This window comes from Myotis daubentonii, chromosome 16 (genome assembly GCF_963259705.1).
Source record: "Myotis daubentonii chromosome 16, mMyoDau2.1, whole genome shotgun sequence".
In the NCBI taxonomy this organism is placed as follows: Eukaryota; Metazoa; Chordata; class Mammalia; order Chiroptera; family Vespertilionidae; genus Myotis; species Myotis daubentonii.
The window spans coordinates 48550893-48574954 of NC_081855.1; the positions used below are offsets into that span (position 1 = coordinate 48550893).

Here is a 24062-nt window from a genome sequence, read left to right on the forward strand (position 1 = left end):
CTTTATGAAGAATCTGATGCTTAAAAAATATCTCATCTTGGGGTGGTGAACACACAATACAATATACAGAGAATGTATTATAAAATTGTGCACCTGAAACCTATGTAATTTTACTGACAAATGTCATCCAAAGAAATTAAATTTAAAAAAATTATATCTCAGCTATGTTTCTTTCATTATTTATTCCCTAATCTTGGAATTGTTCCCTCCTACTTAACCCAGCATTGAACCCCAGGTGGGTCTGGTGCCAAAGCAAGCTCTCTTCGCACCCACCCCACTGCCCCACCGCAGAGTAACGGCGGACACCTCAGCCCCTGAAACCCACGAGGCCGCAGGACATCCTCGAAACACATTCCATGCAAACCGCTCTGGCTTCGATGCCAGCAACGCTCCCCTGGAACTAAACAGGAATCTGCAGCCCCACCACGGAGGCCTGTGCCTGTGGTGCTGGCGCTACCCGCTCGCCTGCCACCAGGAGGGTCTGTTACCCAGGGGTCAGGGTCCGCTCTGGGCCGAGTTGGAGGGTGAAGAATGCGTGGGGACCCACAAGAATGTGGAGGAAGAGAAGTGCTGCCTCAGGAGGGACCACACAGGGAGGGGCGGCTTAGGCTCTGCCCTTCCCATCTGTGTGACCTTGGACACGGGACCAAGCTCAGTGAGCCTCATCCACAAATGGAACTAGTTATTCCACACTTAGGGGGCTGTTCTGGGAATTCAAGTAGGCAACTCCGGCCAGAGGAGCCACTCACAGTGTGCGGCTCCTTTCTCCTCACCGCCCGCTCCTTTTGTTTGGTTTTCCTGTGGCTGAGACTCTGGGGGCATTTTCAGCCTCTCCCAGCCCCTCACACTCCTTCCCTCCCCACACCCAGCGTGTTTCTTGTCAGCGATTCTCGAGAGGGTCCCTCAGCTCCTCGGCAACTCCTGAGGATGGAGCAACCCCGAGAGGCAGCCGACCCCTGAGAGTATCAGTGCCCTCCTCTGAGCTCCAGGGCGCCCCGTGCAATGCCCCGTGTCATCTGTGACACTGCCCCACCTACATTCCCTTTGCTGGCCACCTGCGCCTCCAGGCCGCAAGCTCCCAAGGCAGGTTACTTGTCTCTGCCTCCCAACCCCAAGCACCAGGCCCTGCACATAACAGGACAGCAAAACATGACAGTAGCCCTAGCTGGTTTGGCTCAGTGGGTAGAGCGTCAGCCTGCGAACTGAAGGTTCCCGGGTTTGATTCTGGCCAAAGGCATATGCCCAGGTTGTGGGCTCGATCCCCAGTAGGGAGCATGCAGGAAGCAGCCGATCATTGATGTTTCTCCCTCTCCCTTTCTCTCTGAAATCAATAAAAATATATATTTTTTAAAAATGAATATTATTAAATGAATGGGTTACAGATAGAAAACCTCAGCAACATATTATAACTTCAGCCCGCAGCCCAAAGGAAGCACGCCCTTCCTCCAGCCCAGCACAGACTATGGCCTTCCTCCGAAGGGCCACCCCACTGGGCCAGCGAAGGCCAGAGAAGTCACAGCTCCAAGGAGACGAGTTGGCTGGCGGGGCTTCTCCGCCTGCAAGGATGCAGGGACAGCCACCCTCGGCTAGAAGGACAGTGAAACGGAGGGACAAAGGGACTCAGGGTTGGGGCACAAAAGGAGACAGGGGTTTGTCAAGGGAGCCGATTTCAGAGACAAAAAGCAGCATCCAGGGAAAGCGGGGTCCCCAGCAGAATCTGGGGGTGGGTCTCCCCACCAGCCGGGCTCGAAGTGGAGTTGGGGTTGTGCCTCGAGTGCGGGGCAGCCAGAGGTGGTCAGATGTCCTCCAAAAGCCACCATGGCCCTCCCAGCAGGGCAGGGGGACCCGTGTGGCAGGAAGGAGGCGGCGGGTAGGTGTGCGCAAACATACCTCTGATTTAAAATACTTGCTCATTTCAACCGCCAACTTATACTTATTTGAGCGTAAGGCTCTGGTCATACTTTTCTTTCTTCTATAAACAGAAGCCTGAACATCCCCGCTGGGCTTATTTGCTCTTGGTTATTTTGCCAACATCTGGGGCTCGCCCGAGGACAATGACGTCTGTCGGAATGGCCAGCAGATCCCTCCCGGAACCCAGACGGAGGCCACCCCAAAGCCACATATTTGGCCGTTTGAGACGTTCTGTTTTATCTCTGCTCCCACTCATCAAAGATTCAGAAATCCTAAGGTCCAGGCACGGAAAGTCCTGCACCCGATTAAGAAACGCCCAGGGTGCAAAAGAGGGGTTTCCGTGTCCCGTTTGTTGCCACACAGACACCATGGAAACGGCCTCGTTCAGAAAAACCAGACGGGTAGGCCCCGCTACCAACGTCCCTCCGAGATGGGCGGTTACGGTACAAACAAATGTCAGACGGTGGTCTGGGGAAAAGTGTTCACCCGCTCATTCATGTATTTGCTCATTTGGTTATTTCTTCAATAATTACGCTTCGGGCCGCAGAGATACACACGATGAGGGGCCTGCCCCCGAGAGGGTCCCTCCTCAGCATGAAAGCCAAGTAGGCCAGGGGCAGGCCGAGGAGAGGAAGCAAGAAACGGCCAGGCTCCGCGAGCAGCGCAGAGGGAAAAGCAGAAGCGAAAAGCGGGGAGGGAGACAGGGCCCCCAGACCGATACAAAGCTCCAGTGGAGGGTTCTGGGAAGGACCCTGTATCCAGAGAGGCCAGAGGCGAAACAGGCCCGATTGGGGGGGGGGGTGACAGGTCCCCGCCCCGCACGCCCTCACTTGGCTGGTGCTTGGCCCTCTTCTGCAGCCAGTTCCGGAGCCTCCCACCCAGCGGCCGGCACAGGCCTCTGACACATTTCTGGACTCACATCTGCCTTTGAAAGGAAAGGAAAGTTCTGGTAAAGGAGAAGGCCCACATGTGAAGGGCCATCCGAGGCCATTCTGGGGCCAGCCAAGGGGCAGTCTATAACTTGGAGCCTTTAATAATGAAATCTCCCTTAATTCATTCCACTTATTCAGAATCTGTCAGTTCTGACATTGGCTACACTCAAGTTGCTTTTTTTACTGTCCCTAAAAGAAAAGGTTTCTGAAACAAATGAATAGGTTGAGGAGAGCGGCTCCCGCCACGATTGAACAACAGAAGCGCAAGGGTCCAGAGTTGCCGCTGGTTCCGGTCAAGAGGCAGCGGCGTGAGTTGCTGCTGGGAGCGGCGGGGTCGGCCCCGGGTGCGGGACAGCAGCAGGCGGCCCCGGGAGCTTTGCTGCAAGCGGGGCCTCCAAGGTGTTCCTCCCTTCAAGCCCCAATCATGCCTCTCTCAGGACATGAAGGGGAGACGTGTACCGCTGCAAGTTTCACCCCAATGGATCCACCTTAGCATCTGCAGGATTCGACCGACTGACGTTGCTGTGGAAGGTCTATGGCAGGGGTCCTCAAACATTTTAAACAGGGGGCCAGTTCACTGTCCCTCAGACCGTTGGAGGGCCGGACTATAGTTTAAAAAAAAACTATGGCCCTAGCCGGTTTGGCTCCATGGATAGAGCATCAGCCTGGGAACTGAAAGGTCCCAGGTTCGATTCCGGTCAAGGGCACGTGCCCGGGTTGTGGGCTTGATCCCCAGTGAAAAACTTGCAGGAGGCAGCCGATCCATGATTCTCTCTCAACATGGATGTTTCTATCTCTCTCGCTCTCTTCCTTCCTCTCTGAAATCAATAAAAATATATTTTTTAAAAAAAAACCCAAAAACTATGAACAAATTCCTATGCACACTGCACATATCTTATTTTGAAGTAAAAAATCAAAACAGGAACAAATACAATATTTGTATTTGCATGTGGCCCGCGGGCCGTAGTTTGAGGACCCCTGGTCTATGGTGACTGTGATAGCTGTGCAACATTGAAGGGACACGGTGAGCAGTGACGGAACTGCACTATAACACAGACGGCAGCCTGCTCTTCTCAGCACCCACAGATAAACTGTGGCAGTGTGGGATAGCGAAACAGGCGAGAGGGTGGAAAGGCTGAAGGGACGTACTTCCTTGGTGAATTCCTGTGACCCGGCCAGGAGGGGCCCCCAGCTTGTCGGCACTGGCAGTGACGATGGGACAGTTAAGCTCTGGGACATGAGGGAGAGAGCAGCCATGCAGACATTTCAGAATACCCCCCAGGTGTTGGCTGTGACCTTCAATGACACAAGCCATCAGATTATTCCTGGTGGAACAGACAGTGATATCAAGGTCTGGGACCTGCGTCAAAACAAGCTGACCGACACCACGCGAGGCCATGCAGATTCAGTGATGGGCCCGAGTTTACGTTCTGAAGGCTCTTATCTTCTGTCCGATGCAATGGACAATACGGTGTGGGCCTGGGATGTCTGGCCACTTGCTCCCAAAGGGAGATGTGTCAAGATATTTCAAGGAAATGTCCACAACTTTGAAAAGAATCTTCTGAGATGTTCTTGGTCACCTGCTGGAGCAAGATAGCAGCTGGCTCAGCCGACAGGTCTGTGTATGTGTGCGACCCCACAAGCAGGAGGGTGCTGTATAAGCTGCCGGCCATGCTGGCCCCATCAGTGAAGTGGCTTTCCACCCCGGCGAGCCCATCGTCCCCTCAGCATCCAGTGCCAAGAGACTGCATATGGGGGAGGTGCAGTGAAGATCAGGAATGGAAGACGCCACGGCTGCCTGACCTCAGACTGCATCCGTGGCAACAAGTGGTGCCCAAGCCAGCACCCTCCCTTCAGATGCAGATCAAGAAACCAGGAGGAGGTGGCCGTAGCCCAACAACCACATGCGTCTCATTTCACCAGGATGGATGATGAAAGCCAGCTTACAGAGGCCTCTAAAAACCGCCTGCCAGGTTTAGGGACGGTTTGGGTTTTTTTCTTCTTTACTTTTATTTTTTCCTTCCAAGGGACAGACATTGGTTGGTTTGTAGCTTCCCGTTTTCTCATCCAGATTGAAGGCAGGGAATGTGGTGACTGAAATTTGCTTATTGGGGGTTTATTTTAATAATTGGCTTGTATATTTTATTTCTGTGTTTCTCTGAGTCATTTCGTATTAAAAGCCAAATAGATGCCTTTTTACAAGGAAAAAACCCACACACACACAAACGAAGAGAGGAAATGATATGGACGTCTGGGACCCCCTCCGGCCAAATGAAGAGTGGGTTTCGTGCGCCTCTGCAGAAGGATGCTGCTCGCTGCACACGACTCCTTTCCCTGCGTCGGTGCACCCTCTGCAGACTCCGCTCCAAAGCCCGTGCGGCAGTTTATAGAAGGAAGTGGTGGGAAGAAAAGCTCTCCTTCCCTCAGCCCCAGGAGTGAGAACGCACATAATTCCCCGGCCCTCAGGCTGGGAAACCAGAAAGTCTCTGGACAGGCTGCTGTCGTGGGGGGATTTTTTTCTTTTAATGAATTAAGGAGTTTTGTGTGTTTTTTTAAATATATATTTGTATTGATTTCAGAGAGGAAGGAAGAGGAAGAGAGAGAAACATCAATGATGAGAGAGAGACCCATTGTTCGGCTGCCTCCTGCACAACCCCTACTGGGGATTGAGCCCGCAACCCGGGCATGTGCCCTTGACCAGAATCAAACCCGGGACCCTTCAGTCCACAGGCCGACACTACCCACTGAACCAGACCAGCCAGGGCTGGACTCTTGAATAGGGAGGAACCAAACTCCCCTCCTCACAGTGCCCCAGGCAGGGAGGAGCCGAGCTTGGGAACAAGGATGGCGATGCCACCCATTCTCCACCGAGGTGGGCCTGGCCCGTGGGGTTATCCTTGGTGACCACAGGGCGCCGACCACAGCGCTCCCCGCGAACTCCGTCTTGTTTCAGCCCCGGCTGTTTGGGATTTACTGTTATCTGCAGCTCCACCGAATCCAAACGAATTCCCCGCCCCCTGGGTTGCATATCAGACCCAGAGGAACCTGAGTGCTTAGCCGCGTAAAAGCCACGGTTCACCAAAGCAGAGGTCAAGAGGTCACGGCTCATTTTAAAACCCAAGGCAGGCCATGGCGACTGTCCCAGAAAAGCGCCCGCCTGTGCATATGCTCCACCCGCAAGTGTGGGCCTGGAGCCCCAAGCTACACACCTTGACAGACAGACGCCGTGACCAACGCACGCGCCCCCAAACCCAAGTGGTGTCAGGCCCTGCCCCCATTTGGGCTCGGCAGAGAGCAGAGGCCAGCGGCACTCGCTCTGGTGTGACTCACTGTTGGAGCGCCTGCCCGCCACAGGGACTGGGCAAAGAGCTGGGGCCATGGTGCGCTCTGTGGAGCACGCGGCTAACTGGGGAGGGGGCGGATGAGCAGGTCGTGTGATGGGTTTAATAGTAAAGGTATTAACAAAGTGCTAGGTGAGTGGAAAAGGAATCCAAGGGTTTTGTGGCAGGGAGGCGGCAACAGCTGAGCTTTGCCAATTGCTAAAGGAGGGGTAGTGGATACAAGGAACTGTGTCACAGGAATTTAGATTGCCCTTGGCATGTCTGGGGAACACCGGGCATACACACCAGTGCTGCCCGGACAGAGTGGTGGGCAGCAGGAGGGTTTGGAGCTGAGGCTAGAAAGTCAGGCTGTGCGCGGCTGCACGGGGCCTCAAATGCCACTCTCAGGATTGTGGCTGGATGCTTCAGGCAACAAGGAGCCGGAGAATGACATGAGCAGATCTGTCTGGCAGTGACAAGGACTGGGGGCCAGGCTCAGGCTCCTGTGGACACCATAGCCCAGCACAGAGCACTTGGAGTCACCAAGGCCAGCCGTTCCCACGACAGAGGCCCTGGGCCTTCTCCGGTCTCTCGGGAACAGGCGCAGCTGCCCTCCTGTTTTTTCAGGTGCACGGTGCTTCCGCCCGCCCGCCCCCCTTCGCTCTGCCTCCCTGCATCTCCCAGGCTTGCTCTAAAACAGCCTTTCATTCCAGAATCACAGAGAAGCCTCAGATGCAGACACTCCCAGGGGACCCGACTTCCTCTAATTCACCCTCATTCAACAGCTGGATCCAACACACATTTCCTGAGACTCTGCCGTGCACAGCCCTGCGAGGGAGACACAGACGGAACGGACCGGATCCTGCCCAGCGGTTCAGTGATGCCCGGGGCGGTGGGAGTGTGCACCGCTGTCCTTCCTGCAAACGGCTGGGTGTGTGCACACAGGGCTGTGGGTGTTTGGGGTACGGAGGAGGAAAGGATCACCCCTCTGGGTGGAATGGAAGTGGGTCAGACTCAGAAAGTCTCGAGGGAGGACCCAGAAGATCTGGTTTTCACGTCTCCCTTTCACAGCTGTGTGACCACAAGCAAGTCACTCCACCTCTCTGAGCCTCTGTCCTCATGTAGAGAGGGATGAACATACAGTCGTCCTCCCTCATCTGCGGGGATACGTCCCCCGGCCCCCGTGGAGAGTACCAGACCCTATCTATCCTCTTTTTTCCTGTGCCCACACACCTGTGGTAAAGCTTCACTTACAAATTAGGCGCAGTAAGAGATTAACAACTAATAATAAAATGGAACAGTTATAACAATATTCTGCCATAAAAGTTATGTGAATGTGGCCTCTCTCAAAATATCGTAGGCCTGTACTCACCCTGCTTGTGGTGATGTGAGATGACACAAGGCCTACGTAATTCGATGAGGGGAGGCGAATGATGTAGGCATTGTGACGTAGCATTAGGCTGCTACTCATCTTTTGTTATTTTTATTTATTTTTTTAATCCTCACCCAAGGATATTTTCCCATTGATTTTAGAGGGGGTGGAAGAGAGAGGGAAAGACAGCGAGACACATCGATGTGCGAGAAACACATCAACTGGTTGCCTCCTGCATGCGCCCTGCCCAGGGCCCAGGCCAGGGCGGAGCCTGCAACTAAAGTACGTGCCCTGGACCAAAATCAAACCCGGGACCCTTTGGTCCTCGGTGGATGCTCTATCCACTGAGCCAAATTGGCTACGGCTACTCATCTGTTTTTAATTAAATTTATTCGGGTGACATTGGCTAATAGGATCATAGATTTCAGGCTTCGATTTCTATGTTACAAGATCTGTGCACGGCACTGTGCGCCCACCACCCAAGTCGAGTCATCGTCCATCACATTAACACCCCCCGCCCCATTCATCTCCTGATGAGACGGCTACTAGGCGACTAAGGGGCGGGAGTGTACGCAGCGTGGATACACTGGACAAAGGGATGATTTATGGCTGCTACTCAGAACGGCGTGCAACTTAAAACGTATGGTTTGTTTATTTCTGGAATTTTCCATTTAATATTTTTGGACTACGGCTGACTGTGGGTAACAGAAACCATGAAGAGCAAAACCACGGATAAGGGGGGGACTAGTATACGCTCGCTTCCAGTGTTGGGAGGAAGACCCAATAAGACGCCGTAAAGCTCAGCGCCTGGGGAAGGGGTTATAATCAGCACGGGGAGCAGCCCGCCTCCGGGAATTCACACTCTCCCGTCCCGCGTGGGGGCTGGACCTCGTGACTTGCTTCCAGCCAGTGGACTACGGCAAGGAGTGACCGGATGGCGCTTCTAAGATGAGGTGACAAAAGGCCTGGCTCCCATCTTACTCGCCCGCCCCTGCTGTCTGCCTTGCCTGCTCTGATGGGAGCCAGCTGCCAGGCTGGGAGCTGGCCTGGGGCAGGTCCACGGGGCAGGAACTGAGCGGGGAGCTGGATTCTGCCAAGAACGTCCTGAAAGAGCTCGGAAGTGTATCTCTCCCCCAACAACGGCTGAGATGACCGTCACCCTGGCCTATGGGAGACCCTGAGCCAGAGGACCCAGCTAAGCTGTGCTTTGCTTCGTGATCCACAGAAACGCTGCGATAACGTGTTTGTTGCTTTAAGCCAGGAAGTGTCAGTGTGACTTGTTATGCAGCTGTAGCTAACAAATACAACCAGGGTGATACTGAGACTACTAAGCACCCAGCTCAGCACCAGCGTTGGTCAGTTAGAGCAGATGCTGACAGCAGCAATGGAGCAGGGTCCTGCAGGTCCCCGCTGAGCCACCAGCTAGAGCACGGGTTCAGGAAGGGGGCTTGGGGAGGGGCAGGGGAAGTGGTGGGGACCCATCTTATGGGAATACTCACACAGGGGCATAAAAGTACCTACTTGCAAGAATATTCACTGCAGCATTATTTTTTATTTATATTTTGTTAATCCTCAGCCAAGGATATTTTCCCACTGATTTTTTTAAGAGAGTGGAAGGGAGAGTGAGAGACAGTGTGAGAGAGAGAGAAACATCGATGTGAGAGAAACACATCGATTGGTTGCAACCGAGGTACATGCCCTTGACTAGAATTGAGCCTGAGACCCTTCAGTCCACAGGCCGACGCTCTATCCACTGAGCCAAACTAGGGCCACTGCAGCATTATTTGTTGCAGCAAAAGATTAGAAACAACTGAAAAGTTTGCACACAGGGAACTGGTTGAGGACATCCATGCCGTGGGTATCACGCAGCCATTGAACAGGGTGAGAAATGTGCTGATGTGGAACGAGGGGCAGGATGTACTTTGTTCAGGAGAACATGGCGTCATAGACCATCATTTGTGTTAAATGTATGTACACACTTATCTGACGGCTCGTCGCTCTAGAAATAACCTGGTAGCCCTGGTTGCCTCAGAAAGGGAAACTGGGGTGGGGGGTAAGGGATGGGAGAGAACCCCGATTTTTCTGTCCCCTGAGCCCCCTGTGATGTTCCTCCCATCACCTGGGGGGGGGGTGGGGAGGCAATGATGGCTGTGTTCTGGGGAGACTCGTAACCCTAACTTGGTGTCTGGAGCTTCTCTAAATTGGGGGGTGCTGAGTGGCAGGGCCCCGGCTCATCTGCCTCCGATAACCAGAGCAGTGCCTCCTGCCGAGCTCTTATTGGGAAAATGGTTTCTCTGCTTTCATGAAGACGCCTTGGGACCTCGCGACGCCCCCTTTCTTCCCTCAGTTCCCACTCAACTCTCCACCCATCCACCTGCTCCCCCCCCCCCCCCCAGCCTGGGTCCGTGTGAGCTGAGTCCAACCCAGTGGAGGTCTCTGCTGGCTCCCTGGGGACTCACCTGGAATGTCCGGGGACGTATTGAGCGTCATGAAGGCGTCTGATAGGCCAGCTTTGACGGGGTGCTGGGAGGAGCTGATTTCCAGGACAGACATGGGGATCTGCAGCAGGGAGAAGAGGCGCCATCTATCCCCAAACCCTCTCTGGCCAGCCTAGCTTCCCCTCGGAGCGCCAGCCCCACCTGCCTGCTTGGCACCGCCTCCTGGAGGGTGTGGAGACCTCTCACACCCAAGGCCCCCCCCCCCATTCCAATGTCAAGTCTTCCCCACACCATCCCCAGCACATGTCCTTGCTCTACACTCCATCTTCGTGAATGGCATCTCCACGCAGGCCTGGGAGTCACCCCTGCCATTCCCTTTTCTTCACCCCCACCCCCCTTCCATCTAATACATCTCCAAATCCTGTTAATTAACCAGCTAACTGGCTCTCAAATCTGCCTAGTTCTCTCAACCGTCCCCCACCAGACTCCCAGTTGGCAACATCTCTTCCCTAGCTCATCCCCCAGCGTTCCCTCTGAGCCCCCAACAATCTGTTCCCGCTCAGAAGCCAGAGTGACCTTTGTGGAGGGCAAATCGGGTGTGCCCTTGCCCTGTCTTGCCCCTCACTCTCCCCCCTCCGGCCATGCTGCCTTTTTTCAGGGCTGTGTACCAGCCAGGATCCATCCTGTCACAGGACCTTTGCACGTGCTTTTCTTCCTCCTGGAACACACTTCACTCTCCTCTTCGCTTCCTTAACTCCTATGCATCCTGCAGATTTTAACTCTTTTCCTGAGGGAGCCTCTCCCGGCCCCCACTGAGAGAAAGAGCCCCAAGACAGGCTCCCCTGGCACCAGGCACCTCTACTTAGGAGCCCTTGTTACCGTGCCAATTCTACATGTGTCTCTGCAATTGCTGTCCATTGTCTCAACAAGGCTTACCCTCTACAAGGGCAGGGGTCACAACCATCTTACGAACTGCGTATCCCCAGCACCACGCCCTCTGCCAGGCAGAGTTCAGATTCCCTACAAGTGCTTGCTGAACGGGGGAAAACCTCCCCGAGACCCAGGCATCTCTCACTCACCTCTTTGTAGCCGAACACAATGCGGCCGTCGCGGTGCAGAGCCGCCTGGAAGGTGAAGCTGCCCCTGTCCTCCCGGCCTTGGAGGTAGACATGGTCCCACTGAACAACAAAGACTGTCCCTGTGGGGAGCAGCAGAGACCGGGCTGTCGGGGCGGTGGTGCAGGGGAGGGCGCTGCAGGAACCGTGGCCTGCCTGGATTGCCAGGGGTCGGGCCCCGTAGGGACGATGCGGGCAGTTTGCAAATTTGACTGAAGGCAGGAGCTGGGCAACCCACCGACATCAGCCTGGCTCCCACGCTGGGGAGGAACCAGAACACCCTATTTCAGCCCCAGGTACCATGCCTGAGCATCTCTCAGCCCAAGCACGCCCCCTCCTGCCTGCCTGCCTATCCTGACCCTTGAGATGAAAAGGAGGAGCAATAGAAGGAATGCCAGTTCTGGGATGGGAGGGCGGGTGTTTGGGGGACAACGTGGCGAGAATAAGAAACAATCAAGGTCCCTAGTATTTGTTTCGCCTCTACGAAGAGCCAAGCATGTTCATCTCGTTATCGCCTCAGATCCTGCTAGGAGCCGGCATCCTGTTGCCAGCTTACAGGCGAGGAAACAGTACAGAAGGGTGGGGTGGCGGCCTTGCTGTGTGACTGTGCCAAGTCCCTTTCCCTCTCTGGGCCTTGCACTCCTCTAACGGGGCTGGGCCTGGGGAGCCCTGGTGCGAGGGGACTTAAACTCTGGCATCTGGCCTCACCATTGTCAAAGTAAGCCACCGTGGAGTTGTCGGAGTAGCCAGGGTTGAAGTTGGCCATCAGCGGGGCCACGTACTGAGTCGCCGTGAGCATCCGATGGGTCACGTCACCAGTGAAGATGAAGCCTGGAGGGGAGAAGCGCGGAGGACCCACCGGCGATGGCCCAGAGGGGTTGCTCCTGTGCTCGTCCCCCAAGGGCAGGAAGGAGCAGTGCAGGCAGGCAAGGCTTGAGCCTCTGTCCCCTCGGCCCAGTGGGTGGGCTCAGGGTCAGGTGTGTATGAGCAAAAGGATCCCAGACCAGAGAAGGTCCTCCCTGCCCCTCAGGTGGCACAAAGTCCCCCTTTCCCTTTCCCTTTCCCTTTCCCTGGGAACACGCACAGGAATCAAAGATGGGCTCCTGCTCAGTGCCGTCTCCCTTCCCCTCCCAATCACAGACTCAAACACAGGGACCACGGGGACTGCCCACACCTGCTTGAGCTGGCCCAGAGGGACACACACACACACACACACACACACACGAACAAGTCCGCTGATGAGACAGAGGTATTCGGACACAATCCCTGACCTCCCTCCTAGAGTGGGCTCCCGAGACAGCCAAAGGTGGGTCCCTGTCTATTCCATCTCCAATGACCCTCCCCAGGTAGGGCCCCCAAGTTCCGGCTGAGAGCTCCAGATCCTCCCCCAGCCCTCCTGGCACAGCCTTACCTCCGGTTGCTATGGTGATCTGCCGCAGAGGATGCCCGTAGAAAGGGAAATCAAAGGACAAGACCACTCTCTGTGGGGGATGGGAGAGAGTCAGGGGGCCAGGGGGCTGGGCATCTACACCACTCCATGCTTGTCTGGACAGGGCCGGGGGCAGGCCGCCAGACCACAGGTGGGCACCCCAACTCAGGCCAAACCACCCAGAAACCCCCGGAAGGCACCTCCCAGGTCACAGACCCTAGGCCAATGATGGCGAACCTATGGCACGCGGGTCAGAGGTGACATGCGAACTCATTTTTTTGGTTGATTTTTCTTTGTTAAATGGCATTTAAATATATAAAATATCAAAAATATACGTCTTTGTTTTACTATGGTTGCAAATATCAAAAAATGTCTATATGTGACACGGCACCCAAGTTGAGTTAGGGTTTTTCAAAATGCTGACACGCCGAGCTCAAACGGTTCGCCATCACTGCCCTAGGCCGTGCCCACTGACCAGGCGGTGTGGGTTGGTCCCCCGCCTCCCGGCCCAGGGCAGCGCTGCCAGGAACTGGGCACTCACCGAAGCCTGCCGGTGGGTGTTGGAGAGGATTCTGTGGACCTTCACGTGGCTCTGGTTGGCTTTGGCCACGTCCACCCACAGCTCCCGGCTGCGAGGCTCGCTGGGGCCGTACAGACGAGACACGTAGTAGCTGTGGTTGTCCTCCTGTCACCACCCAAGACAGAGCCCACCGGAGGCATGAGGGGGCAGGCCTGCCAGGAACCGCCCTCTGTGCCCCCCTGGCCCAGACCACTGGATACAAGAAATCCTGGTCCTCCCAGGAAGCTGGACCGGTGGCCCAGGTGGCTGGCGTAGGCCTGGTAGCCCCTGGGCCCCCAAGGCTTAGCACTTGGCCTCTAGCTGTGCCCATGCAGCTCCGGCCCCAGCCAGACCCACACCTGCTGTCCTCAGCTCCGCCTGCCATTCCCGGAGAGGCCCGAGGCTTCTCCTGCAGCCCGAGTCCCCATAAAGCAGAGCTCGGCTTGAGGCACCAAAGAGAAACAGACAGAGCAGCCCCAGACAGAGCCCTCGCCTTCAGGGAGCTCCCAGACTGCGGGGGAGAGCTCCCCTGCTCTGGAAGCAGCATATATATAATTGACTTTAGAGAGGAAGGGAGGTGGAGAGAGAGAGAGAAACATCAATGATGAGAGAATCATTGATCGCTGCCTCCTGCACGCACCACACTGGGAACTGAGCCTGCAACCCGGGCATGTGCCCTGACCGGAATCGAACCATGACCTCCTGGTTCCTAGGTTGATGCTCAACCACTGAGCCATGCCAGCTGGGCTGGGGAGTAGCCTTTTTAAGGGAGAAGAAAACACTGCATCTTAGAAGCTGCCAGTCTAAAGATGGAGGCAGGCCCTTGATCTTGGGGAATTCCTAGACTGAGGGAGGAGGTGGGGCTTATGCAAACAGAACACACAGACACAGACCCTCAAGCCGAGGGATGACACAGGGCCCACGCTGCAGTCACTACAGGGCTGAGAAAGGGGGAGAAGCAGGAAGAACCTCTAACCTCCACTCTGTGCCCAGTGCGGACAGAATAAAGAACGAGCCAGAACACAGCCGCCGGGCGTGACTTCAGCAAAGCCTGTCCTGCACAGGAGTGTTCAGCGCCAGGATCGCAGAGGCTGGGAAATGGTGGGCAGAGAGGGTGGAAGAGCCAGAAGAGGGGGCGATGTCACAGCATTTCAGCAGGCGGGGGTGGGGGGCGGGCAGCCTTAGGAGAAACGGAGGCAGAGCGGGCAGGTTCACTTGGCAGCTGCCACGGAGATGGGGCTGCTGACCCGTGAGGAGCCCCGGGCGTCGTGGGTCATCAATCAGGCTGCCCAGCGGCAGCGGCCGCAGACACAGCAGAGCAGACCACGTTCGCTCTGCCAGCTGCCAGCTGCCCAGCCGGCCCTTGCCCTGGGCCCAGCATGAGCAGGGACGGGATGCCTGCTCTCCTCACCCCCCAGCAGGGAGGATCTGCTCTTCTGACAAGTGACACTCTGGGAATCTGGGTCGGGCAGAGCTGGGGAAGATGAGCAGAAGACACGTGTGGATGGGGGTGGGGGGTGGAGGGTGGGGGTGGGAGGTAGATCTCACACTACCATTGCCTGATTTCACGTCCATCAAATAAATCTAAAATGTTTAAAACCACATCGCTCTGCTCACAAGACCCTGGGGCTCCCACTGCCCTCGTGACAGAACCCAAACCTCAGCCTGGCAGGCAAGGCCGCATCAGTAGCCAGCTCTGCACTCTCCCTGGCTTCCCTTCTCTCTCCTTCTCTCCTTCCCCTGGGCATCCTTGTGCCCCCACCCACCAGACCAGGTCCTCTGCAGTCTCCGGCCACCAGTGGTCACTCAGGCCTTTGCACATGCTGATCCTCCTGCCTGAAATGACTTTCCTTGCCTTCTTCCCCTGGTCGATTCCTGTTCCTTTAATGCTCAGCTTAAACTTCACCTTTTTTAAAATGTTTTTTATTGATTTTGAGAGAGGAAGGGGATAGAGAGAAACATCAATGAGAAGCATCATCGATCAGCTGCCTTCTGCACGCCCCCTACGGGGATCGAGCCCCAAACCCGGGCATGTGCCATGACCAGGAATTGAACCAGCAACCTCTTGTTTTTGTTTTAAATATATATAGATTTCAGAGAGGAAGGGAAAGAGAGAACATCAATGGTGACAGAGAATCATTGATTGGCTGCCTCCTGCATGCCCCTCACTGGGGATCAAGTCCGCAACCTGGGCATGTGCTCTGACCGGGAGTTGAACCGTTGACCTGGTTCCTAGGTCAATGCTCAACCACTGAGCCATGCCAGCTGGGCCCTTCTGCCCTTTTATAAGAGAAGAAGGGATCGGTGCCTGGCATTGGGTTGAAATGTTGGAAATAAACCGTCTCCCTCATTCCTGGGCACCTTTTCATGGCTGTGGACGAGGGGGAAATGGGCGGCTCAGCAGAGCAAAGCCGCGTCTAGGGGCCGCTCCTGTGTGCTCTCCCCGGACACACTGTGTCTACAAAGACAGATGGATGTTCCAGCCCCAACCCCGCACCTGCGACTGTGACCTTACTTGGAAATAGAGTCTTAGCAGGCCCCAATTCCAATGATGGCTGTCCTCATAAGAGGAGGGAGAGGGAGACTTGTTTACAGAGCCACAGGCCACACAGGGAGGAAGGCCACGTGACAACAGAGACAGAAATCGGGGTGAGGCAGCTTATGAGCCAAGGAACACCCAGGGGTGCCAGGAGCCACCAGAAGCTACGAGACGCGAGGAAGGACTCTTCCCTGAGCCCTGAGAGGGACCATGGCCTGGCTGGCAGCTCGATTCAGACTCCTGGCCTCCAAGGCTGTGAGAATACATTGCTGCTGTCAGCCACCCAGTCTGGTCATTTGGAAACAAAGGCATTTGCCCACAGGGTGTGGCTGTGGCTCAAGCGGGGTGACCCCGAGTCGTGTCCCCGTTCCGTGTCACTGCCCTGTGGCTGCCCAGCTGCTCTCAGACTGAAGGCCACACTCCGCACCACGACTCACTAGGCCTGGCGGGGCAGGCCCGGATGTTGCCTACCCACCTCCACTCCCCCTCCACTTCTTCACGAGCAGAACATGGATTCTGGAGCAGCAGCAACGGAGCCAGCTAGAAACCTCATCCCCTGGATGGGTTACGTGCGACACATGTGACATGGGACAGGGGCTGGCCAATGAGATAAACGGAAGGTTCTAGTGGCGCCTTTTGAAAGAGGTCAAAGTCGACTGCTTGGGCCTCTTGCCTTTGCCCTTCGTATCCCTGCCTGGAATGGAGGTGTGATGGATGGAGCTCCGGCAGCCATGCTGTGAGCATGAGGACAAGAGCCACAGCCTAAGGATGGCGGCGGGAAGAGCTGGCTGGAACCTGGGCCCCCCATGACATGTTGGAGGGATGCTCGTTAGGTCCTTGGATTCAGCCTGCAGTTACACACACACCCCCTCCCCTCCCCTGCTCTCTGCAGCCCGGCTTGGCTTCTCTCGGTTTCTGAACTCGCCCAGTGCTTGTGCCTCAGGACCCTGGGGCTTCCTGTGCCTCTTCCATTCAGAAGCCGCCTCCCCTTCCCGTGCCTCCGGCCTCAGCTTCGCGGTCCTTGCCTCCCTGAAACCCCGGTTACACTTTCAGACTTATCTCCACACCTGCCTTTCCTACAAGTTGCCCACAGGTGAGGTCAGCCTTGATCTCTGGAGTTGAAGCACGGAGTACGTGCTGAGTTGGAGGATCTTTTAATGAATGAGTGACCATTCCGAGTTTCATGGTACAGTGCGTCCAAGGCCTGCCCACCCTGTCTGATTGCTGCCGCCACGAGTTCTGGCGGCTGGACGGCGTGGCGTCACCCGACAAGGCAGGACAGCAGCGAGCAGGGCCAGGTGCTGGCGGTAGTGGAGGGGCCCATTGCATACAGCTGCCCACGGGGAACCGGAGCAGGCCTGTGCTGGACGCGCTGGCTGCGGGCTGGGCGAAGGGCCCGTTTCCACCCCCTGCCTCCCGGGACTCCCCCGGGGAGAGGTGCACCGAACCGCAAGCGGTGGAATGAGGCCCCGGACAGAAGCCACGCTCTGCCGCTGTGAAGCCCAAACATGCTGACCTGTGTCTCGCTGCTCGCTAAGAGGCCAGCGGTGGGGTGACTGGGACGGGCTCACCAGCCCGTTGCTCCGACTCCTCTGTTTCCCACGAAGGAACACGGCCCACCCCCCAGTTGGTCCTGCTCCGCTGAGGAGCCGGGCTGGTGCTGCTGGGGATCCCCGGACAGAATCGCCTCACTCTTGGAGATCCCAAGGACACACAGAGGCATCTTCACTGACAGAAGGTCTTTGTCTACGACTCAGGGAGAGTCGGAAATTAAAGAAGCTGCTGCCTCTACCTCCTAAACCGGCGGTTCTCAACCTGTGGGTCGCGACCCCTCTGGGGGTGGAATGACCCTGTCACGGGGGCCGCCTAAGACCATCGGAAAACACATATAGAATTACAGATTGTTTCTGTGCTTCATCACTGTGCTTTCATTATGTTCGATTTGTAACAATGGAATTGGGGGTCTCCACAACATGAGGAGCTGTATTAAAGGGTCGCGGTGTTAGGAAGGTTGAGAACCGCTGTCCTAAACAGTTTCTCTCCCATGAGCCAGCAGGTCCCTGCACAGACGGACCACGCCCAGGCCCGGTGGCTGAGGCCCAGGCGCTGCTTCAGGCCTCGGAAGTGCCAAGTGCAGCGGGTCGACCCGAGGAAGAGCTGCCTCCGGGCGGCACCACGCCGAACCTGCCCGAGTCCCACACAGGCCCCAGCACCCCCCCCACCCCGCTCCTGGCGGGTGACTGAGGGTCCCCAGGCCACTGAGCCAGAAGCTGTATCTATCTAGATTCTAGAGCCCTGGCCCGGGGATGCTCCATGGTGATGGGGGAGGCCAAACTGCGGCCCAGAGAGGAAGGGACAGCTTGGAGCGGGGTCACTCCTGGGCAGAGCCAAGAACAAAGTCCGAAGGGTTGTGGGGGAGGGAGCTGGGAGAACTGGAGGAAAGAGAAAGGCCGCTGGCGTTGGCAGAGCTGTGACATTTGCATTTCAGATGCATCACCGCATGACAACCCTGGCTGGTGAGTACCAACATGAGTCCCATTTCGTAAGGGGGGAAACTGAGGCCTACGTATCTATCTGCATCCGGGTCAGTCTCCAAGACAGTGCCTTTCCCTGTCTGTTTCTCAGGCCTTTCACTGCCCCACGAGAAGAAGACTTAGGCCACCTGGCTGTCATGGGTTAAAATGTGTCCCATCAGAGGGACCAGCACGGTCCTTTAAGGAGCACAGAGCTCAGGGACCGTGGCGCCTTCTCCTCCTCACCCCTGGCACCTGGCATATTGTAGGTGTCAGGAGCCTGCCTGCCACGTGAGTTCAATCACGCGGATCCCACAGCTGATGGTGCCGCAGGCTGCGTGGAGAATGTGCAGCATGGTTCCAGCAAGGAGAGCTTCCCCCCCACCCCCGATGTCAGGCGGCACCAAAACCTCTTGTGAGGGACGCGCTGCCTCCTCTGGGTCAATGCTGACCTGACAACTCAGGGAAGGCCTGCATGGCAGCCTTGCAAACTGAAAGACCTAAAGTAACCACAAAGGATGGGCTGAAATTAAAACTTTAAAAGCAGTTATGGTGGGTAGTCATGTCCTAGGCCGGTATTTTTCCCTGATGAGATCAATTTTTTACCTTAGCTGAGCCTATTGTCTTTTAGCATCTAGGATAGCATATCCTTGAAATGTCTGGGTAACTTGTAACTTCCCTTTTTCCGGACCCCTTGGGGCATAACCTAGTGTGCCTGGGCGCCAGGACAGACAACACAAATTCCTTCATTGTTGCTGTTATCTTGTTGGTTGCTGACTTAACTATCCTGCACCCCCTGAGTATGTGTCTATCATTTGACTTCTTATCCAACCCCAGGGGCTTGCCCGCTCTGCTTTCTGCCTCCTCTCTAATCCATCACCAATGTGTTTTTTTTGTTTGTTTGTTTTTCTAAAATATATTTTATTGATTTTCTACAGAGAGGAAGGGAGAGAGAGAGTTAGAAACATCGATGAGAGAGAAGCATCGATCAGCTGCCTCCTGCACATCTCCTACTGGGGATGTGCCCGCAACCCAGGTACATGCCCCTGACCAGAATCGAACCTGGGACCCTTCAATCCGCAGGCCGACGCTCTATCCACTGAGCCAAACCGGTTTTGGCACATCACCAATGTTTTTCACGTAACCCACCTACGTCCCCTCCTTCGATGGCAGTGTATAAAAATAGATGGAAAACACGCTGTTCTCTGGAGCACTATCCCCATCCCAACCCGTTGATTCCCGGCAATTGTCGACAGGTGGCTCCAATAAACTCACAAAAACTCTTTGCAGGTTTGAATGTTTTTACGTTAACAAGCGCTTCTCTGGGAAGTGAAGCCAACATGGGGGACGCTTCAGGGCCAGGACGAGCAGCCTGGCTCCCCTCGGAGTAAACTGGGAGAAATGCCTTCGGGCAGGTGGCCGGCAGCCCAGCGGGGCAGCACGCAGGGGACATGGTGACTCTCATGTCAATAGGGTACTGTCCTGAGTGCAACGGCCGGTCCATAGGAAAGAGAAGGAGGACCTTACAGGCATCTGACTTCAATACGTATGTGCTGGGTACGTGAAAAGGAGGCAGGATTTGAGGCGGGGGGGGGGGGGGGGCGAGAAACTAGAGAGAGACGGCAGCCCTGGTTTCCGACAGCTTTTCAGGTCCTTCATCTCCTCCCCGGAGCCCAGAGTGGGTCCCTGACCCTCCATATAAACCTTTCTCCCGAGACGGCTCAAGTGGCTCCTTGGAACCAAAAGGGCCCTGACCAGACAGTCTTGCTCACGGGGTGATCAGAGGAAGGACTTCCAGGGACACCCCGATAGCCCTGCTCCAGCACAGGCAGTGCGAGTCCGAATGGGAAGAGCATGAGAAGACAGAAGTGAGAAACCCCGCTTCTGAGAGAACTTTCCCCTGGCAACGCCGGCCCCCAAGGTTTTTGATTCTACAAAGTCAATCACTGGCTGCTGCTGCTTCTTCTTCTTTGTTTTTTGTTTTTTTTTTTCATGAGAGAAAGTCTATTTAGAAGCCACAGAGGTAGAAGTGAGCCATAGAAGGAATGGGTTCAGGAAACAAACTGCAGAGGCGAAGACAGGGAGCTTAGGAGAGGAAATGACGGTGACTGGCTTCGGCGGCGGGAGGAGAAGAGGGAAGTTAAAGGTGAGGGCTGGCTCTTAGGAGTGAGAGCCCTGCTGGGTCCTCCGCCCTGAGGGCTTTATAAGGTGGATCTCAATAGAATATTCATCAGCTTTCCAGGTGTGTCCTTTCTGGGTCGTGGTTTCCACTGATGGGTCGGCTCGGCTCCAGGACAGGGGGTCATCAGTCAATGCAGCTGGCCCTCAGGTCAGCCATAGCTTCGCTCGTCTGGTTTCGCAGCTTTTCTGGGCCTGGAGCTGAAACACAGCTGAGGCCTAGCTGTATGTGATGAGGGCCAGGATCTCGCTGTCCTGGGGGCGTAATGCTTAAGGGGGTGTTCATGCAGGGGCCCACCTGGGAGTCACAGGAACCCACTCTTTGCCACCCCCCCTTCATCCTCTAAGGGGGTCTGCCACATGACTAGCAACATGCCAGGGGAGGAAAGGTCAGGGGAGGGTCCAAACCGAACGGCAAGCTGCCGGCTTCTTGAGTGACCGCCGGACAAGAGTCACGTGGTCTGGAATTCTCCAAACCTGGTGGCACCTCCCCTCTACCACTGCAGGCCCCTGATCATGCTGCCACTGGCACCTGCAGTGTTTTGTGTGCGTATGTGTGTTTAAGTATATTTGTATTGATTTCAGAGAGGAGGAGAGAGGAAGAGAGAGAGAAAGAGAGAAGCATCAATAATGAGAGAGAATCATCGATCAGCTGCCTTCTGCACACCCCACACTGGGGATCTAGCCCGCAACCCGTGCATGTGCCCTTGACTGGAATCGAACCCGGGACCCCTCAGTCCGCAGCTGAGGCCTAGACGCTCTATCCACTGAGCCGAACCAATGACCATCCTCTCCTTCTTCCTTTAGTAGCAGAACCTCCCGATTTTAGTGACGCACATGGCCACCCAGTTAGACTATTTCCCAGCCCTCCTTACAGCTGCCGTGGCGAAATGACTGTCTGGCCAATGGAAGGCGGGCAGAATGACTGCCCTCAGTAGGAATGGGGGCCCTCGCCTTGCTCGGTAACCGTTGGCCGGGATGCAGAGGTGATGGTGGGAGCCGCAGCAGCCATTTTGGACCACAAAGTGGAAGGCACTTATTGCAGAAGAAACCTGGGTCTCCGACAGCATGGAGACGCACGACATCAATCCCTGCCTGCGTAGGCTCTCACTATGACCGGTGAGAGAAGGAATACATTTATCTCAAGTCTAAGCGCCTCAGCAGTTGTTACAAGAACTGAGTTTGTCCCCTAATTCATACAAGGTCCTAAGGGCCGCCTCAGGCCGGTCAGCCCGAGGGCCTGAGCCCATAGAGATGTCTCTGCAAAAGGATTCAGAGGCCGTGCTTGGCAGTTCGCTTGCCTGAGGGAGTCACCCGCCTCCCAGCTGTCCCCGCATTTGACCTGCGTCTGTGGGGCAGCCCCCTCCCTCCAGCGGGCAGCCCTCCGGGCACTGCGGGCTGGAGGCTGGAGCTAGGACGGGCGGCCTGACCTTACAGAGGGCCAGGGAGCGAAGCCAGACCACTGGCAAGTCCACCAGAGGGAGCCAGGCGAGAAGCCCTGGCCCACAGTCCCCCTTTGTCTGAGGAAGCAGCATGATGTGATTTCCGACATTTGGGGCCATGAAATCCTTTCTTCCAATTCATCTTCCATGGACACTCTGTACATAAAGCCCGGCTGAGCTGCTTCCTTCTCTGCGCCCTCAATCCACAGCAGCCGGGAAGCACCTGTGGGAACCCTGAGGGTTCCGTGGAGTGCAGTTTGAAAACCGCCGCTCTGGGCTCCAGTGCAGGGCTGTGGCATCAGACAGGCGCAAGTTCAAAAAACGGGGCCCACTGGAAAATCGTCTGTGCCAAGCATGGCTCTCCCCTCCCGAGTGCCTGCGCGGTCCCTGCCTCTCTCGCCGAGTCCGTGGAAGGCTTCCAGCGAGCATGTCGATGGTGAGCTCCCCGCCCAGTGCCTGGCCCCGGCAGATGCTTGACGGGCGGGAGCTGTGATGCTGATGTTGTTCGATCTTTCTAGGAAAAGGATTTGATGGTGGCTCCTCAGAGCCATCTCCAGCTCCCTCCTAAACGTCTGCCGTTACAGTGTCCCTCTGTCTCAATTATTCATGCCGGAAGCCTGCCAACACTTCATTTCTGACAGCGGGGCAGCATTTACCTTGGCTGAGCTCAAGACGGTTCTGGACAGGGATTCCGGCTAAGCTGTCACCATCGGCCCACCACCTGCCTGCCAACTGGCAGGTGGAAATGCCAGGGCAGGCAACCAAGGGCATCCCGCAGGGCCTGCGGGAGAGGCCGGGCCAGCCAGGCATGTCAGCTCCAGGGAGCTGGGCCCAACCCAGGAGGAGCTGATGGGATTAGCGGGGTAGGGGCACCACAGCCCCTCCTCTACCATTCCATGAGGCCTTCCCACACCAACAGCAATATTTTCTTTTCTTTTAAATATATTTATTGATTTCAGAGAGGAAGGAAGAAGGAGAGAGAGACGAAAACATCAATGATGAGAGAGAATCATTGATCGGCTGCCTCCTGCATGCCCCCTACTGGGGATCAAGCCCGCAACCTAGGCATGTGCCCCTGGCCGGAATCAAACCCGGGACCCCTCAGTCCGCAGGCTGACGCTCTATCCACTGAGCCAAGCTGGCCAGGGCAGCAATATTTTCTAGAGCCCTGCTCCTCGAAGTATGCCCCGTGGACCAGCAGCATCTGCACCACTGGGGAGCTCGTCAGACATGCAGAATCCTGGGCCTAACCCCAAACTTGCTGGATCAAAACTGCATCTGAACTAGTCCCCCAAGAGATTCTTTTGCACAATGAAGTTTATAAAGCGCTGGTCTAGAAGCACCCTCTGTTTCGGCCAATATGTCACTCATTTTTGTCCACGAGGAGACAGTGGTTAAACGTTCAGACCCCGAAGACAGAAAGACCTAGGTTTTTGTCCTGGCTCCGCCACTCGCTAGCTGTGCAACCTGAGTAAGCTAAACACATAGAATTACCAGATGACCCAGCAATTCCACTCCGAGGTATATACCCCCAAATAGTTGAAAACAGGTACGCAAACAAACACATGTACACATGTTCATAGCAGCTCTAGTCACAACAGCCAACAAGTGGAAACAGCCCAAATATGTAGGAATAAGAGAATGAATAAGCAAAATATGATATATCTGAACAATGGAATATTATTCGGGCATAAAAGTAGATGAGCCTCAAAAACATTATGCTAGGTGAAAAAAACCAGTCAAAAAGGGTCCTGTATCGTCTGATCTCATTTACATATGAAACTTCTAGATTAGGTAGATCCGTAGAAACAGAACACAGATTGGTCACTGCCAGGGGCTTAAAGGGAGGGGAGGATGGGAAGCAATTGCTTTAAGGGTATAGTATTTCAATATTTCCTCTTAGGGTGATGAAAATGTTTGGAACTAGACAGAGGTGTGTTAAATACACTTCACTTTAAAATGGCTAATTTTGCCCAACTGGCATGGCTCAGTGGTTGAGCATTGACCTATGAACCAGGAGGCCACAGTTTAATTCCCCATCAGGTCTTGTGCCTGGGTTGTGGGCTGGATCCCCATTGGGGGCGTGCAGGAGGCAGCCAATCAATGATTCTCTCTCATCATTGATGTTTCTATCTCTCTCACCCTCTCTCTTCCTCTCTGAAACCAATAAAAATACGTTTTAAAAATAAATGAAATAAAAAACATTTTAAATGGTGTCTTTTATGTTCTGTGACCCATACTTCAACAAGAAAGATAGAGAAAGCCCTAACCGGTTTGGCTCAGTGGATAGAGCGTCGTCCTACGGACTGAAGGG

At 55.3% G+C, this 24062-nt stretch overlaps 1 protein-coding gene and 1 pseudogene across 2 annotated transcripts in view; one reads left to right on the forward strand and one right to left on the reverse strand.

The window, feature by feature from the left end:
* Positions 1-24062, reverse strand: part of PLXDC1 (plexin domain containing 1) — a 55657-nt gene that overhangs the window by 16810 nt on the left and 14785 nt on the right. For both annotated transcript variants that reach the window (XM_059670847.1, XM_059670846.1), the window contains exons 3-7: positions 13059-13202; positions 12500-12569; positions 11797-11919; positions 11053-11171; positions 9995-10094 (exon numbers count right to left, since the gene is read on the reverse strand). In XM_059670847.1, coding sequence (XP_059526830.1) covers positions 9995-10094; positions 11053-11171; positions 11797-11919; positions 12500-12569; positions 13059-13202 — 556 coding nt within the window. The remainder of the gene's footprint in view (positions 1-9994; positions 10095-11052; positions 11172-11796; positions 11920-12499; positions 12570-13058; positions 13203-24062) is intronic.
* LOC132218496 (U5 small nuclear ribonucleoprotein 40 kDa protein-like) lies at positions 1819-5260 on the forward strand (annotated as a pseudogene).